This window comes from Penicillium waksmanii (assembly GCF_028829765.1).
Source record: "Penicillium waksmanii strain IBT 27052 chromosome Unknown utg000004l:1.0-5674109.0:1.0-5678898.0, whole genome shotgun sequence".
NCBI classification, from domain to species: Eukaryota; Fungi; Ascomycota; class Eurotiomycetes; order Eurotiales; family Aspergillaceae; genus Penicillium; species Penicillium waksmanii.
Genome location: NW_026643251.1, coordinates 4815815 through 4832291, shown reverse-complemented (window position 1 = coordinate 4832291; position 16477 = coordinate 4815815). Strand labels below are relative to the sequence as shown.

The 16477-nt window shown below is 49.2% G+C and overlaps 9 protein-coding genes across 9 annotated transcripts; 4 read left to right on the top strand and 5 right to left on the bottom strand.

Annotated features, from left to right (window-relative positions):
* Positions 1 to 414: 414 nt before the first annotated feature.
* On the bottom strand, positions 415 to 1563 carry N7481_004618 (class I SAM-dependent methyltransferase; the record flags this gene model as incomplete). The annotated part of the gene is made up of 5 exons (XM_057263837.1): positions 415 to 694; positions 754 to 898; positions 952 to 1202; positions 1313 to 1420; positions 1499 to 1563. The coding sequence occupies 5 exons, from the start codon at positions 1561 to 1563 to the stop codon at positions 415 to 417; spliced, it is 849 nt and encodes a 282-aa protein (XP_057125498.1).
* A 1554-nt stretch (positions 1564 to 3117) lies between these two features.
* On the top strand, positions 3118 to 3598 carry N7481_004617 (uncharacterized protein; the record flags this gene model as incomplete). The annotated part of the gene is made up of 2 exons (XM_057263836.1): positions 3118 to 3310; positions 3384 to 3598. 2 exons carry the CDS (start codon positions 3118 to 3120, stop codon positions 3596 to 3598), a joined length of 408 nt encoding a protein of 135 aa, XP_057125497.1.
* A 162-nt stretch (positions 3599 to 3760) lies between these two features.
* On the bottom strand, positions 3761 to 4931 carry N7481_004616 (putative FHA domain protein SNIP1; the record flags this gene model as incomplete). The annotated part of the gene is made up of 3 exons (XM_057263835.1): positions 3761 to 4270; positions 4321 to 4726; positions 4885 to 4931. The coding sequence occupies 3 exons, from the start codon at positions 4929 to 4931 to the stop codon at positions 3761 to 3763; spliced, it is 963 nt and encodes a 320-aa protein (XP_057125496.1).
* A 6-nt stretch (positions 4932 to 4937) lies between these two features.
* Positions 4938 to 5897, top strand: N7481_004615 (J domain-containing protein; the record flags this gene model as incomplete). Its single annotated transcript, XM_057263834.1, has 1 exon — positions 4938 to 5897. One exon carries the CDS (start codon positions 4938 to 4940, stop codon positions 5895 to 5897), a length of 960 nt encoding a protein of 319 aa, XP_057125495.1.
* A 905-nt stretch (positions 5898 to 6802) lies between these two features.
* Positions 6803 to 7943, bottom strand: N7481_004614 (phytanoyl-CoA dioxygenase family protein; the record flags this gene model as incomplete). Its single annotated transcript, XM_057263833.1, has 3 exons — positions 6803 to 7203; positions 7268 to 7632; positions 7705 to 7943. The coding sequence occupies 3 exons, from the start codon at positions 7941 to 7943 to the stop codon at positions 6803 to 6805; spliced, it is 1005 nt and encodes a 334-aa protein (XP_057125494.1).
* Positions 7944 to 8635: 692 nt separating this feature from the next.
* N7481_004613 (alpha/beta hydrolase) lies at positions 8636 to 9590 on the top strand (the record flags this gene model as incomplete). Its single annotated transcript, XM_057263832.1, has 2 exons — positions 8636 to 9282; positions 9314 to 9590. The coding sequence occupies 2 exons, from the start codon at positions 8636 to 8638 to the stop codon at positions 9588 to 9590; spliced, it is 924 nt and encodes a 307-aa protein (XP_057125493.1).
* A 557-nt stretch (positions 9591 to 10147) lies between these two features.
* Positions 10148 to 11006, bottom strand: N7481_004612 (putative membrane protein; the record flags this gene model as incomplete). Its single annotated transcript, XM_057263831.1, has 4 exons — positions 10148 to 10209; positions 10287 to 10420; positions 10494 to 10710; positions 10784 to 11006. The coding sequence occupies 4 exons, from the start codon at positions 11004 to 11006 to the stop codon at positions 10148 to 10150; spliced, it is 636 nt and encodes a 211-aa protein (XP_057125492.1).
* Positions 11007 to 12164: 1158 nt separating this feature from the next.
* Positions 12165 to 13884, top strand: N7481_004611 (uncharacterized protein; the record flags this gene model as incomplete). Its single annotated transcript, XM_057263830.1, has 2 exons — positions 12165 to 12521; positions 12598 to 13884. The coding sequence occupies 2 exons, from the start codon at positions 12165 to 12167 to the stop codon at positions 13882 to 13884; spliced, it is 1644 nt and encodes a 547-aa protein (XP_057125491.1).
* A 299-nt stretch (positions 13885 to 14183) lies between these two features.
* On the bottom strand, positions 14184 to 16457 carry N7481_004610 (exosome nuclease subunit RRP6; the record flags this gene model as incomplete). The annotated part of the gene is made up of 1 exon (XM_057263829.1): positions 14184 to 16457. The coding sequence occupies one exon, from the start codon at positions 16455 to 16457 to the stop codon at positions 14184 to 14186; it is 2274 nt and encodes a 757-aa protein (XP_057125490.1).
* Between the last annotated feature and the right edge of the window lie 20 nt (positions 16458 to 16477).

The following is a 16477-nucleotide window of genomic DNA, read 5'->3' as shown; positions in this document are numbered from 1 at the left end:
ACATCGGCGCTACATTACCAGCATCACCGCCTTCGCGCTCAGCTTCTGGTCTGCGACAGGCTAGGGCCCGTCCTTGGGAAAAGTTGTGGTCAATGGATTATCGCCGAGAGGAAGGCGGAACGAGATAGGAGGAGGGCCTAGGTTATTTTTTTGCTGTCTTTTTTCCACATTTTTTGTCTACTTCATGCTAAATTCTTTTGCCTTTTCTTCTCCAGAAATCGCGTGTGTGCGACTGGGGACTTGACATTTACCCTAGGAGGGATTTATTACGAGATACCCAACATTTCCAATACATGATTTTTGCAAGAGCCTCTTCATATTATCGTTCCTATACGCAGTGACTCTAGTGAAACCTTTCGCATTGTAACTCTACTACTGGTACTAGTACCGGTCTCTCAGCCTACTTGTTAATAGTTAAGCCTTTCTCCCAACCACAACGTAAACATTATAACTAAACCAACAGTTCAAGTTGTGCAGGTCCTGCTGAGCTGCCTCTTTCATAGCCATAACTTGATCCGCCGACTTGGCCCATTCAAAAGTGCGCCCGTTCAGCGCGGCAATCATAAAGTTATGGATCCCATCAAGAACTGCCTTATTGAGTTCATCCCTGTCGGCCGGGTTATCCAATGGATACACCCTTTCACTGCAATCTTTGAGGCCATTCTCTCGAAAAATTCGGTAAAGAGCATTAACGCTATTCCGTATGTCAGAACTAAATCGGCCTTGGAAATGAGCGAAGATCATCTATCTTACTTTGGTGTCTTTCCCAAAGCATTGGCCGTATTGCGAAGAAGCTCCGTCCATCTTTCAGCGTTGATGGGAACTCTGCCTTCAGTTGCTCCCTTTGCGACGAAGTCTTTTGCCGAGCAGTCAAGCCACTGTATATAGCCACCAGGTCCTTTTTATGTTAGCGTACGAGTCGATGCTTCCGACTTGAATAAATAGCCATACGGAGAAGAGACATGAGATTGCGGAGCGCAGGCTCCCACTCGTCAGAAGATAGTGCTACCACCATGGCCCGAACATTGACGACGTCATATTGGGCAGTGAACTGGGCCGGAAAAGGCTTGAGGAGGTTGTGTTGAATAAAGCTAACATTCGTCGGTCTTGGCGTCTTTTTGAAAAACATCGCATCGGAGAGATCGAATCCGTCGAGTTGGCAAGTTCCGGGGAGGATCTTCGAGAGGTCTCGTAGCCATATACTTAATGCATATAATATTAGCTTTGTACGTATACATGAGCTGGAGTCCTCATGGAATTCTCGAAAATCGACCAACTTATATGAAACATGGGAGAATGTGTGTGTACTGACCCTGTGCCTGTTCCTACATCTGCCACGCGCAGTTTCCCCCTTTGGGTGATTGCTGGGTGTAGGAGATAGCCGATATTGGATTGCCAGACATTGTACTGCCTTTCCAGTCTATATGCAATGGTTTAACTCATCGCAATAGGGGAACTATTTCGGAAGGACCTTGGGATGGACGGAATTCTCTGGTACCTTTCGAGCTCATCCTTGGTACGGATTAAGACATATTCTCCTGGGGAATTGAGTTGTGGAGTCATGATAGTGACCTTCTTAATCGGGGGAAAATTATATCAATGAAATAGAGGAAGTAGCGATGGAACTTGAGAAAGAATTCTGTTTCTTTATTTACTTTTCACATATATTACGGGGTCAATTAGGTGCTATAATTTATCCTAGAGCCAAGGAAGGCGACGGGACGAAGGATTCTCTCGTCTGCCTGCACTTTGCAAAGACTGGGAACAATTGGTAGATGATAGGTCTCTGGAGTATCTCTTCGGAAGGAAGGATTCTCAGAGGCTGCAGACCCATGAGAATCTGGAAATGATCGTCCTTGTCGAAGGACTCCTTTCGTAATACAGTCTGGCAGTTCGTTGAGACTAATGACATTTTGCGGGTTTTTGTACTAGTGTGACCAATGAATGTAGTTGAAAACGTCGCCAATCTGCTTGTTGTCGTTGGGGCTCACTCTGTTTGTCCAAATGAGTAAGGACTAGTCGCGTCTGTCTCGAATGGGAATGTGTTAGAGTCGTCTTGGGACCATTCGGAGCGCATGGTTCATGAATAACGGGGTCATTCAACGGCTCGGGTCCCCCGGATAGACGTGGTGTATGTAGATCAATTGATGGGCTAGGTTGGAATATTTTTGTTTGACTAATAGCCCAACTCGAAAAGTTCTGACTCTTTTATTTCGAGCTTTGACCATACGGGTCATCGGACGGCTTCAATCTTCGACTATTTCGGAGGTGAAAACTGCGGCATAATCTTTTGATTCTTCAGCGGTATTAAACAATCACCCGGTATCGTCTACTAATATGATAAATGTGGGCTGTTATTTTGTATTTGGCTGCGGCAATTCACTTTGAATGGTTTCAATCGAACGCTTCTAGATTTTGGACTATGATTCAAGTCTTTCTCTCTCTTATCAAGTAGCGCAGGTTGCCGGGCACCTTTGCCCAATTAGTTCCCCCTCTTAGAGAGGCCGTTTTCCATGCAATAAGCAACAAACCCCGGGCTCTGCCTCATTTAGTCTGATTACTTACGGCCTGGCTTTAATTTTATACCTTAAGAGAAAAGGGAAAGAGGCCCCTGTATGATGAGTAGGGTTAAACGCCTAAAAATACTCTAGTAAAATTGGCGCCTTTGGAATGGGTTGTTACGTCGATTTCCAGGCTTGGTATTCTAACACGTCGATACAAGCACCCGTTCCGCAGAGGATTCAGTTCCGCCAATAGTCTTCATGCTCAACCGACTCCACAACAATCAGGAATTAGCTGTCAGTGTCCTTGTTTGAACCATTCCAATCGAGGTAATTACTGGGAAATCGAAAACCAAGCAAGCAAGGGTTTGGCAGCCGACTAAAAGCGTGACCGTGCACCGACGTAAGAAATGAGATGGTCATGACGTCGCAGATTCCAGTAACCGGAGAAAGCATGTCCAACTATTTATTGAGTACAAAAGACACCCGAAAAGCAAATCCTACGTACAAATTTTTCTTTTGAAGTGAAGAAAGAATTACGACGCTTCTAAGTCCATACATTTTAACATCTACACGACTGCTATCTGAAACCCACTACGCGAGAACTTTTCGAATCATGTCAGCCACACGCTTCATTCCAGTCATTAAGTCCCGAGTGGCACCCTCTATTGCGCCTCGGGTCACCACCCTCCGATCCATCTCATCAACGGCTAGCTATCAGAAAGGGCCTATCGATGCGACTAAGGATACGCTTAAGCAAGCTGATCGAATGGTCTCCGATGCGACCGTAAAGGGTATTGACAAAGGAGGTTCGTTTAATTTCCGATCCTTGACGAGAATTTGGGTTTGCCGAATGCTGATACAGTCGACTCTTCATTGTAGAGGAAGCCAAGAACAAGCTTAAGGATGCTATGGGTACCACTGGACAAGAAGCCAAGGGTAAAATGCAGGAGGCGAAGGGCGAAGCGGCTCAATATGCGGGAGAGGGCAAAGGAAAGGCGGAGCACATGGCCGGAAAGGCAAAAGGCAAGGCCTCAGAGGCCATGGGTGAAGCAGCTGGCAAGGCCAAGGAAGCCAAGGAGAAGCATCTTGATTGAAGATGTCAAATGTTTCTTGCCTCTGTGATAATGACGCTTGTTCTTATGTTGCCTCATATCGCATAACTTGTATATCGAAATCTGTAATATCAAATTTGCATGTTTAAATCGGCGTATGGTTATGCTCTTGACGTAGGGCGTTCGACCAGAGATGTCCAAATCTCAACTCGGTAGCATCATCACGTACTCGCGAGAGCTAAGACCGAATCGAAGCACATCCTTGTCCATAACCTCAACATAGCGGCCAGCCGGAGCCGGATCTCCGTTAACACTAGTTCCATTCGCACTCTCCAGATCGATGATGTATGGCTTCACCTTGCCAATGCGATCGCCATACTCATTCCTCTTTTCGACGTAGCGAAATTGAAGTGCGGCATGTTGTTTCGAGCAGCTGGGATGATCAAGAGGGAAGTCCACTATAGCTCTCTCACGTCCAACGAGCCAGCAACTACGCTCGCCCAGTTCCACCATCTCCAGCAGGTCCTCTCCCTTAAAGACGTACAACCGCCAGGGTTCTTTGGGCGGTGGCTTGCGTGCTTCTGGTGGTTCGTGGTATTTCAAGACAATTCCTTCCCCACCTTCAACCTGAACCATATTACTCTCCGCCGCGAGACGTCCGGTATTTTTGAAATTGGGCTTCTCCTTCTCTGGTAGCGGGGGTCCATCGCCCGACTGTGTCAATTCGGTTGAGAAGGCATCTCCCTGAGAAGGGAGAGGGCCACGTCGCTGTATTTCCTTGGGTGGTGGACTGGGTGGTTTTCGTGGAGATCGGGAGCGTCGCCGTGGACTTCTGTGTCTTCTAGAGGATCGCTCACTATCGCGATCGCGGTCTTCGCGGTGTCGATGGCTGCGGTGTCGGTGTCGTCGGCGATCCTCGTCGGCACTTGTAGATCGTTCTCGGCGTTCTCGGCGGTGGCTGTCACGATCTCGGTGGCTCCTATCTTTTCCGGATGGGCTTCGAGAGGGGCGTCGTCGAGGACTGTCTCTGCGGGAGCTTTTAGCGTCATCTTCTCGACGTCGCGAGCTTCGATGGCGGTCATCCCGTGAATCTCGAGTTCGTCGATCGCGGTTTCGATCGGGCGAGCCGTCTGGGGAGCGACGGCGGCGGTCGCCACGATCGTCTTGCGACTCTCCCATTGTTATAGCGCGGGGTTTGAGGTGAAATGAAGGAAGAGTAATGTTTGAAGCTCAGCTGGAGAATCTCCAAAGCTCCGGCACCACGTGATCAGTCCCGAGGCCGCACCAGCATGAACTTGAGGGGAGCTACACCTCCACTTCTCATTTACACTCGAAGAGCACCGGCTTTCTTACCGTGCTCTCTCTCGAAAGCCATGCGGAAATGTTCAGGAAGCGCGTATCTCTTAAATGTGGTGGCGTTCAGCTCTTAAGCTCGACTACTCGTACCGCGGTCTCGCCACTCCGCCGTCTCAGGATTAACCCAGGCCGTGGCCCTGGGGCACCACATGCTGGTCGGAACTATGCAACCATCTCGAATCTCCCAGAGCATGAGTATTCATGGCCAGGGACACCATCATTTACCCCATATGAAGTCTTGAATTTGGATCATGCCGCTCCGTATTCAAAAAACCTTTATTACGACCTCGTGAAGATCTACCATCCAGATCGACCCTGCAATGAGCATCGTCTTTGTCGAGGCCTTTCACCTGAAGTTCGCCTTAAGCGGTACCACATTGTCGTAGCAGCTCATGAAATTCTTTCCGATCCCAATAAGCGAGCTGCATATGACCAGTTCGGCGCTGGGTGGAAATACGGGCCGAAAGGGTATAATACCACAGCTGAAGCATCTGCAGAATGGGGGCCATATGGGCCAGCGATCTATGCAAACGCTACGTGGGAAGACTGGGAGCGGTGGAATAACCGACACGAGAAGCAGCAGCACGTCGTTGATCACCGCACTTTCACACGGCTTGTGATTCTTCTTGTTTTATTTGGAGGCGCTGTCCAGGCATCGTGGATCTCACAGCAACAAACTGGTTATGAAGAGCGACTTCGCGAGGTCAACCAAGAATCGTCGCGGTTCCTGTCCGGCCGTCGGAAGCATACTGTGGATCAGATGCCTTCCAATGATGCTCGTGTTCAGAGTTTCCTCGTTCGGAGAGATCCGACTGGAGCGGGTCTCAAAGAAGAAGAACAGCCTGTCTACCAGAGAGAACTTCATCCCCGCCGTCAAGGGCCCGAAGGTGACGCGGTAAGTACACACCAGAACAGAAGAAACCCCATTGAAAGTGGGCAGAAACCGAGTTTTCAGGACCCGGAAGGTGTCCATGAGGATGTTTGATTTATTTTAGTTTCATTTACGTGAAACTTTTGCAAGCATGGCGTCCTTTCGTGTCATTTTTGGGCGCTGTCTTAGTGACATCATGTGCCTCTATACATAATGTATTGAAGGGCTATATGGATTCATTGTTAACTCAAATTAGAGAATGGTTTCCACTCAAATAACATACCCTGGGGACTTGAATTCAATTTTGTAGATGAGCTTTTATGGTGCCTAAACCTTGTTTCTTGGCGAGTACAATCTCGTCCAGTCTTTTGGCATCTTGAGCATTTTGGCTTAGCATTATCGCCTGGGATATTGTTGGCAAATCGTTTGTATCAAGATGTACGTGACAAATGCTTAAGAGAGTTATGACCCATACTTTTCAAATGATGTTCTGGAATCAAGGAGCAATAAGTTGATGGTTCTTGAGATCGGAGCGGTTGCAAGCTACGACCTACTTCGGCAATTATCACTGACCAGGCATATTAGCATACCACGTAAATAAGTGCTAGGCGGTTATACATACCATGGCTTCGCTTTTGGTGCCATTGCAGATCAATTTAAAACGTACCGCCAAAACCCTTCGTGGCTTTTGAGAGTCAAATGCGAAGGCTGGTTTGGTGGGACAAGAATGCAGTCGGTCACCTGGCCCCGCTCTCCAAAGTAGCCAGTGTTAACTTTAACAAGATCTCACCAGCGTAATATTTACTGATATTTTTTTCGAGTATCTGAGGTTTAATGTGAGTGGAGGCGAAGACAGTTTATGGCTTTATCTATACGTTGTGAGGATTGAAATACAAATCGTGATATCTGGTTATGTACAGCCTGATCTACCAGACACAATCGACTATTATTATCATAGTACGCAAGTTATGCAGCCTTGGAAGATGATACCAGTTTCCCTGAATTTGGGAAATGTGGTTTCAAAGTCCGTCACCCGGGGTCCAAATTCTGTACCACCGCTGGTCAATGCCGGGATCACTTTTATCATAAAACCTCAGATCCGAACTCAACCGAATACTACCTGATTTATCCTCATTACGCCCACTGGCATGAATACTATATGGGTCGTGGAAGACAACATCACCGGCTTCGTAATTGGTAACTAGCCACTTGTGCTCCCCATGCTCGGAATGCATTGATTGGAAATCTTGAGGAGATGATGCGATCATGCCTCCGTCAAGCATGTTCACATTGAAAGCGGAGATGCGCTCTTCCTCGGTAAATCCTTTGGCACGTTTGGTGTAATCCATTTCAACATGGCGACCAAGTGACACAGAGTTCTCGAGGTAGCAAAGGCCACCTCCATTAATAGCAATATCACCTGCACGACCCGGTTCTATCAGTATACGGAGTGCAAGTTTGGCTGAGCAATATGATAGTCTCACCAATCGGAACCCAAGCAGTCAAAAAGAAGCCTTCGCCCCCTCTTAAAAACAGCTTGTCATAATGGATACCAGTTCCCAGGCCGAATGGCACATTGTGACGCAGCATTGTCCGATCTAAGATTCGGTGTTCCTTCCAGTCCATGAATTTCCTGATGAACCCGGTCAAAGCCGGATGCTCAACAAAAGCCCGATAATGTGGGTCTTTATGGGAATCTATGAGACACTTCTCTTCAAGGGGATCGACTGGCAAGCCTGAACCACCGATTCCTTTGTGTGCATCGGGGTGTGAAGACGAGTTGAATATTCCATCCCGAGGTGAGGTTCCAGGTTCCAGAAGCGAGGTAGATTCATACTGGCGGAAATAGCTGTATGAGGGGATATAGAGTATAGATCAGTATAGTTTCAAGTATTCGGGATGTAGAGTCTAGCCAAATTACCTCTCACGCATATCTAAAACATCTTCTCGGGGAATGAGTCCCTTGACAAATAGATAGCCGTCCTGTTTAAGCCGCTGCCTCATTTCGTCGATCGACAGTGATGCAGGTGTAGGCTTAAGAAGCCCAACTCGCTCGGTGGGAATCCTTCCACCATTTTGGGCCAGTCCATCCGGAAAACATTCGTCTATAGAACCCCTCGGCACTGGAGGCGCTACGCGTTGAACTGCAGCAGTAGCCATTGATGAGTTGTGAACGAGATAAATCGAGATAACAGTAATTTCATTTGAACGGAGCTTCTATTATCAAAAAGCAGATTAGCAGATGTACTGCAGGTCACTTGGGTCATCGGACACTGTCTTTTGTTAAACCTCAGGCGTAACGAGTGTAACGCGGGCCAATGATAATGAAGATGGTTTCGCTGGCAAGTCTGGGTCCAGATCACACTAAACCTATTCTGTCCAAATCTCGCCGATTTCTGCCTTAAATGGATTCACCGTCGCCGAAAACTACACAATAAGGTAGGCGTCCCAAGGTTATCAGTGGGATACCCCGCCTTTCTTTTCCCATATGTTCCCTAATAGCTGCTATGAGGTTTGAACTGATATACAAGTTTAAGATCAGTCATATCTTGCTGCCTGTATGTGAATATATTGTAACTATAGCTAGCTTCTGAAGTACAGGCTCAACTACCGGTACCGTGACCTTATCCGCCAGTCGCGGTTTAAAGTCAGATGTTTCAGGCAGCTGCGCATTGGCATTGAGGTGCAGCGGCCAACCACACCCAGCATGTCGGCGGTACACTCCCATACCCAAATCCCCAAGCTGAAGATCTCTCTCCCCGCCAACCACGCTTGTGAATCTGTGTACTCTCCTTCCGACCCTTTTCTCCCACTGCAGTTCACTCTTAGCCAACACAGCCCAAATCGCAAACATGGTCGCCATCGACTGGGAACGGGGCGAGTCGCAAGGCTTGGTCCCTCTACAGCCCGAACATCAACTCTTTGTGTCTGTCTACGGACCAGATCGCGTGCCCGGGACTCCAATCGTTATCTTCATCCCAGGAGTAACCTGCAGCATCACCGAATGGGTCGTTGTCCGCCGTCTCCTCCAGCCAGATGTTCGCACTCTCCTGTACGAGCGATCGGGAATGGGAGCATCTGACGAGTCGCTCGAGCCTCCCACAGCATCTGACATGGCCCTCGAACTGGACACTCTACTCAAAGCACTGGCAATTGCGCCACCTTATGTTATTGTGTGCCACTCATACGGTGGGATAATTTCACGGGAATTTTTCGAGTTAACCCATAAGGACAAACGCGTTGAGGACGTGGTCGGGATGGTCATGGTGGATGCGAATCAAGAAGGGAGTACCACACTCTGGCCGGATTCCAACCTTGAAGCAATTGGACAGGGGCTGGACTGGAACACGGTGACGGGGCTCTCCAAAGCACGAGTCCTGACAAATACCGAATGGCAGGCTTTTCTGGATGAACAAGCGAGCGAAAAGCATCAGCGTACTGCAAAAAAGGAAATGGTGCACTATATTGACAGTTGCGCGACGTTACGCGCAAAATGCCAGTTTGACCGAGATCCCCCCCTTGTTAAATAGGTATCCTCTGAGTGTTTTAAAAGGACACCCAGAGCTGGATCTGCGCAAAGCCTTTGAAGCTGGTGTTCTGGCTGGAAATGGAACTCTTGAGCAGAGGCGCCAGTTCTCCGAGAAGCTTGCGGCCTACCCTGTCATTAATGAGAAACTTCAAAGAGAGAACCTCGATCTGTCTAAGAATCACCGATTTGTAGATGTCGAGGGGCACGGTCATTTTATTCATATTACCGCACCAGAAACGGTCGTAAATGAGGTCAAATGGGTGTTACAAAACGTTTGAGAGGGGTTTCCTGTGGTAATTTATCGGCTTATGAACTACCTTCCTATAGTATCACTACGATTTATGCTATTCACTCGTCATGCTGCACAATTTCACTAATCCATATAGTTTCAGGGCCAGACTGAAATATGTTAAACGGTAGACCATAGAACTGACGCTGATGATTTCAAGTTGGCCAATCATGCTCGTAACATCGGAAGCTTCGTAGGGAGTTTCCAAGGGTTGTAAGTGTCCTCTGAGGTCACTCCTCATCATGGCCATGGCGCTCGTGAAAATGTTGCGGGGGCTTTGGAGCTTTTTCAATCTTTCTGATGGTAGGCATGAACGATGCATCGCATTTAGTTCAACTTGGAGTTATCAATTTTGCTGGGTCCAAACTCCCATGTGAATACATTCAGTCAGATAGTAGATAGTGAATGACCAACCTACTACCCTACCTTCACTCTGTGCTACAGGGACAATCAAGAGAAGCTGATTCGACTCGTAGACGATTTCGAGGTGCGAAGAGGAAATATACTCATGGCCCCGAACTGAATAGCAGCTCAGATCAGAAAGGCTCAATTTTGAGTCAACACCTTCTTCCTCTGCTTCAGCATGTATGTATACATCATGACCGAACCTGTCACTGGTTAGATATGGTCGTCGTGACTAGAAATTTTGGTCCACCCGGTTCCCAGAAGGCAAGATGGTACTTACCAGGCACATAAAGTCCTAGGCAAAAGTAGAAAGTGCAGGCAAGGGCCACATTTGTTGTGACGTTTGTTACCTTGTACATCAGCCACCATTCGCTACTGATCCCGATGGGGTACAAGATCGTGAACAGAGAGTATCTATTTGGGAGCCTCCAGTTAGCGATGACCATATAACATAGAAACCCGAAGGGCGAACGAGATTTGGGCCTACCTTGACCACTTCAATGCTCTTGGGACGGGGTAGCCGGCAAGCATAATGGCAAAATAGAGATAGCGGATAACATCGGCGGTTGACCAGGCGAGTAGCATAGCCAAATACGCCGCGGATGGGGCGGTCACCTCGGGGAAGGCATAGTTGATGGCCCAGACCTGTACGGAGCGGGCAAAGACCTGTGTGAAGGTAGTGAAAACAGGCGAGCGAGTGATACCTGACAGCGAACCGATGAGAAAACCAGCCAATAGAACTTGCATGCATGAAATACATGTTAGCGTGGGGCTTACCGGTAGCGGCATGTAGGATCTCAGCCACAGCCAAGGTCTGAGCACACCGAGTCCAAGGTTCAAGGGTGGTGTATGCGACGGAAATGTCTTTGTCCGGCGCAGAGATCAGAGTGTCAACGGCGAGGACCAGGATACGTAACCAGAGAAAAGCACAGATGGTGTTGTAAAGCATAAGATAGATCCGACTGACAGCCGGTAGAGGCCGGGATTGGTTGGGAGGCATGGCGGATAGATGCCGATGCTAATGACGTTTTCTGCGGTGTTTTTTGACGGAGTCTTCGGGAAGTGTTGTGTGGATTTGGTTTGGCATCTTCTCGCAAGATCGGCCGCTAGTTCGGTGAGTTAACCAGATTCGGTTGGAGGACGCAATCGCCAGCCCGAGACGAGTCAATGATTATGCGTGAGTGGGAGCCAATTATGGTTGCGAGAGATCATATCGAACCGCCCAACAAAATTACAGAAGTCGGTCATTGAGATTGTGGGTGCCCCGGAGAATCAATTCCGAGAATCAGGAGAAGACAGCACCTTCGAAAGCCGCTCTGTACCCCGATCTCTAAACCACAAGCAACAGTTTTATCACTCACGTCTGCATCCCTGAAACGATGCTCGGGTTAACTCGCCAACGAGAGGCCGCGCAAACCAGTTTCGGGACCACGCCGAAGGGCTAGGTCCCTGAGTCGGGCACCCGAGACTGGGCGAAGAAGGCGGGCCCGGGGGAAGGGTCCTTAGTAGTGCCATCTCATGCCGTCATCGGGCTCTATCTGCATCTTCTACATCGGCAGCGAGTTCCCCATGGGGTAATGACCTATGTACATAGCACGTTTTGGGCTCTTGGCTACGGGGAAGCTGAGCCAACAAGTAGATCCACAGCCTGGGCTGCGTCTCAGAGGGCCCCAGATGGTCAGCAGCAGGAAACCTATTTCCAGGTCCTTCTCTATGTAAGTGTACAGTAAAAAGACCAATAGCCGATCCGGGAACGGGCCAATCCGGAAAATCACCCAAGATGGGAAACTATGGCGAAGTTTAGGCTTCGCGCTCCCCATCCGGGGAGGGATCAGCCTAACAGAGGGCTAAGAGGTGGATGAGAACTCTTCCCCACCTCAAAAGACAGTGGACACTGCGGGAATATCCCCAGACCCGTCTGCAACTTGGAATATGCGGAGATGGGGGGTCGTATAGTGTCCACAATGTCGTACGCGTAATAATCGTGGAACTCAGTGGTTGTATAAGACACAGTTGACGTACGTACGGTTCGGGACTTTATACTATTATCTCAACAAAATAGCGGTTTCCGCATTCCCCACTGTCTTATTTTTATTGGCGTACAATTCTGTTATAATATTCTATACACCTTTCATCAGAATCTCATACACATCTGGCCATGTCTTCGTTAGAAAAGGCCTCACAGGGTCAAATGGGGGACTGCACGTCCAAGACAGGGAAAGCGGAGCATGTCGACGATATCGAGAAGATCGGTATGACAGACAATATCACCGATGTGGCCACTAGTGTCGACAACATTCCTATCAGTTTGTTTGTGTGGCTAGTTGCCGCGACGGCCTCGATGGCAGGTCTCCTCTTTGGCTACGACACCGGAATCATTTCAGCCGCATTGGTTTACTTAAACGACGATCTCGATAATAGACCCGTGACCAGCAATGAAAAAGAGTTGATCACTTCACTTTGTTCCGGAGGTGCCTTCTTCGGTGCCATCTTTGCAGGAATCACGGCAGATAGGGTACGCTTTTCATTTTATATCTCGCGCGAACTCAAGGATCACTGGAGTGATTTAAGCTAATGACCCTCCTCCATAGCTCGGTCGTAAAATGGCCATCTACATCGGCTGTGTCCTTTTCGTTGCTGGTGCCGTCCTTCAGGGTGCAGCATACACGATCATCCAAATGTCCATCGGACGCGCTGTCGTCGGTTTCGGCGTTGGGTCGGCAGCTATGGTCTGTCCCTTATATGTTGCCGAGATCGCTCCCGCCAAAGCTCGTGGAAAGCTCATCGGATTAAATAATGTTTCTATCACCGGAGGACAGGTCATCGCCTATGCCATTGGTGCCGCATTTGCGAGTGTCCCTCACGGATGGCGATATATGGTTGGACTGGGAGGCCTGCCTGCAGTTATCTTATTCTGTCTCTTGCCGTTTTGCCCGGAATCTCCGCGTCATTTGGCCTATAATGGAAGGGAGGAAGAGGCTCGTAGTGTCTTACAGAACATTTACAAGGGTGCGACTCCAACCCAGGTGGATGCCGTTCTTTTCAACATCAAGATAGCATGCGACCAGGCACGGGAGGTCAACGAAAGCAGCAGTGCATTCTGGAAAATCAAGCAGCTACATATGGTGCCCAGCAACCTTCGGGCTCTGATTAGTGCGTGTGGCCTGATGGTCATCTCCCAGCTGTCGGGATTCAACTGCTTGATGTACTACAGCGGCACTCTCCTAGGGTCCATTGGTTTTGGGAATCCGGTAGCGGTGGGCATGGTCATCGCAGGTACCAACTTCATCATGACCTGGGTGAATATGATGATTATCGACAAGGTCGGTCGTCGGCGTTTGCTTCTTTCTACTGCTTGGGGAATGGCTGTTGGCATGCTGGCTATCGCAATTGCCTTCGTTTGGATACCATTCAACCGTGAAACTGGCGAAATCGAAGCAACAGATGGAGTAACACCTGCCGCGATTGTTGTGATTCTTTTCATGATCTGGTTTGTGATTTTCTACGGTGCCTCAGTTGGAAATACTGCATGGATGAGCACAGATTTCTTCCCGCTCGAAGTTCGTGCCATGGGTACGATGTGGCTCACTTGCTCCAACTGGGGATCCAATGTCATCATTTCCAGTTGTTTCCTGTCCATGATGAAGTCAATGACAGGCTCCGGCGCATTTGGTTTCTTCGCGGCAATCTGCGGTTTGGGATACGTCTGGATCTATTTCTTCTATCCTGAGGTTTCGGGTCTCGTCCTGGAGGAGATTCAAGATGTCTTTGAGCATGGCTTTGGCGTCAAATATGCGAGCAAACTACGAAAAGAGCGCAAGGACATAATCGAGGAACGGATGAGAACCATGGAGAAGCCCATTGCAGTGGGACATTAGTGGGGTTTTCCCCAAGATGCATGATTACAATGTAAAACAGAATATTTATAACATAGCAAATTGAAATCTTTACTATTTACTACACTCGACTCTCAGAATTTGTTCTGTACATGTATCTCATTGCCATCTATACGTACATGAAGCACGACCCTAGAGTCTTCTAGTGACGCACGGGTATCGCTATGCTTGTAAAGTGAGAAAAGAAAAAGAACCCTCCCGAATCAGATTTCAAAATCAGAAGCCAAACCCTAACCCCAGAGATGCTTTGGTGGATAATACAAGACCACAACGCTTTTGTTCTACTTTCGGAAAGTAACAGACTTGCCAGCAATTTCCTTCTTCTTGTTGCGCACACCAGATGGTGCTTCCAGCGCCTTGGCGTAAGGGTTGAATTGTTTCTTGGGGGCCTTGACACCTGGAGCAGAAGCTGAAGGGGCATGAAGAACTGAATCTGCCGCACCGTAATCGAAGGGGGTAACGTCGGCCTTCTGGGCCTTGGCGGCCTTCTTAGCCTTCTTTTCCTTGCGTAGCTTCTTGCGCTCTTTCTCGACAGAGCTACTGTCGTTGCTTGTATCATCAAGGCCATCAGCAGTCAAAGCACCCTGGTCGGATGTTTCAACTGGCGTGACCTTGCGCTTGCGGGGGCCGCCGAGTTCCTTCACAGTGAAGACCTTCTTCTCGTCTTCTTCCTTGGCAGATGGTGCCGCAGCAGGGGCCGGTTTGGGAGCCGCAGGCGGTTGCTGAGGCGCAGCGGTGGCAAGAGTCTCACGCACCTCGGAGACGGTGGAGGGCATGGGTGGCAGTGGAAGAGATAGTCGTAAAGCTTCAGCTGACGCAGTCAGGGAGTATGAAAGAGGAGTAGGTTTTTCTTGAGCGTCGAGAATGGTGCCCCAAAACTGAGAAGTCTCATAACGCTCGGCGGTGGGGAAGTCAACATCTTCCACGTCCATAGACATAGCGGGAGCGTACTTCGGTGGCGGTGCCATATCGCGCCATTCGGGGCCTTCAGCGCCAGCAGCCTTAGCTTCCTTGATAGTTTCCAAAAGACTATCAGCCCGATCTTTGGTGAGAGGAGTCACGGGTGACAAAGTTCGGAGCAAATGACCCATATCAAGGGGCATGACTTGGGAAATCTTGAACAGCATGTGTTTCGGGAACACGCACTGCCAACCCTCGTCCACCTCTCGGGCGACTTCATCACGCCACTTGTGGACCGCCTTGAAGACGGCAAACTGCTCCTTCGAAAGCATGCCCGAGTTCCGCGAAAGCAGGTCATACCAGCCTCCAGGGCCCTGACCCTTCTCTGCATCGTAAACGGGACGCTCATATCGTTGGAGCGCTTCGTTCTTGGAGCGCTCGAGGACGTAATCAATGAGGCTGTTGTTTGGTTCGGAGGCTGCAATAAGCGCATTCCGCAGATTGTCATAAACGTAAAGGAGAAAGTGGGTATCAGATCGCGCATAGTCGAACATGGCAGATGGCAGTGGACGAACCCGCCAGTCGGCCATCTGGTATCGCTTGTCGGCTTCAAAATTGACAAACTTATCCAGAAGGAACTTCAGGCTTCGCTTTTGGTAGCCAAGGGCAGAAGCAGCGTGGAAAGTGTCGAACATGCCAACAACATACAAGCCCAGATCGCGCTGCAGCCAGATAATATCCATGGTGGCACCGTGGAGGACCTTCAAAATTTTGGGATCCGTGAAAACCTCGTTAAGTATTTGTAGCTCCTCTCTCCAAGGCTTGAGAGTGTCGATTACCCAATCCTTGTTGCGGGTACTAATTTGCATCAGAGACACCAGACCATGGTAGGAGTGGACGTCATGGTGCTCCAAATCAATGGCAATCTCCTTGGCACCCTTAAGCTCCAATAGCATTTCCTTGACACCATCCAATGTATCCACAAATGTAGCGGTTGTGCTCTCGAATGGCAAGTAATCGATCGGAGGTGAGGTTTTGTAGGTGGCCTCGGGGTATTTTGCGGCACGAATCTCGGTCTCGTAAGGGCTAGGGTGAGTGAATTTGCCGTCAATCTGCTTCTTCTTCAAAGCCTGCTTCAATGGAACGGTGGAATTTGGCTTGGTCCGCAGAAGAGGGTGAAAGGGAGCCGTGTCCGAATTATCAGGTTTGCGGTCGAATTGCAGTTGCGGCTTCGGGATCTTGGATGGACCATAATCGTAGATAGTCGGGAACTTGCTCTCCCGTTTGATAGGAGGCTGCTCCTCGCGCGACGGGCTCAGCTTCTTTATCACGCCAGTGAATTCGTCCAGGCACGCATCGGCCTTCTCCAATAACGAGTCAATCACATCCACGACACCTCGCCAGTTGTCCTCCAGACCCTCCTCATTTGCAAGTTTTGGGTTTGCGATGTCCGACCCAGCAGTAGCAGCTTTAAGCACAGCCGAGGTCAGAGCAAGAATGCGATCACTCTGTTCATCAAGCGACTCTGTGAAGTCCGCGCTAGAAGTGCGGTGGAAGTTCAGATCCTCCGAAGAGAGTTGGCCAGCCGTCCGGGTGACTTGGACCAAGCTGGATGATAATTTCTCCTGGAAAGGAGGGAACTCTGCGGAATCCATGGCAAAGCTCCAGAAAATAT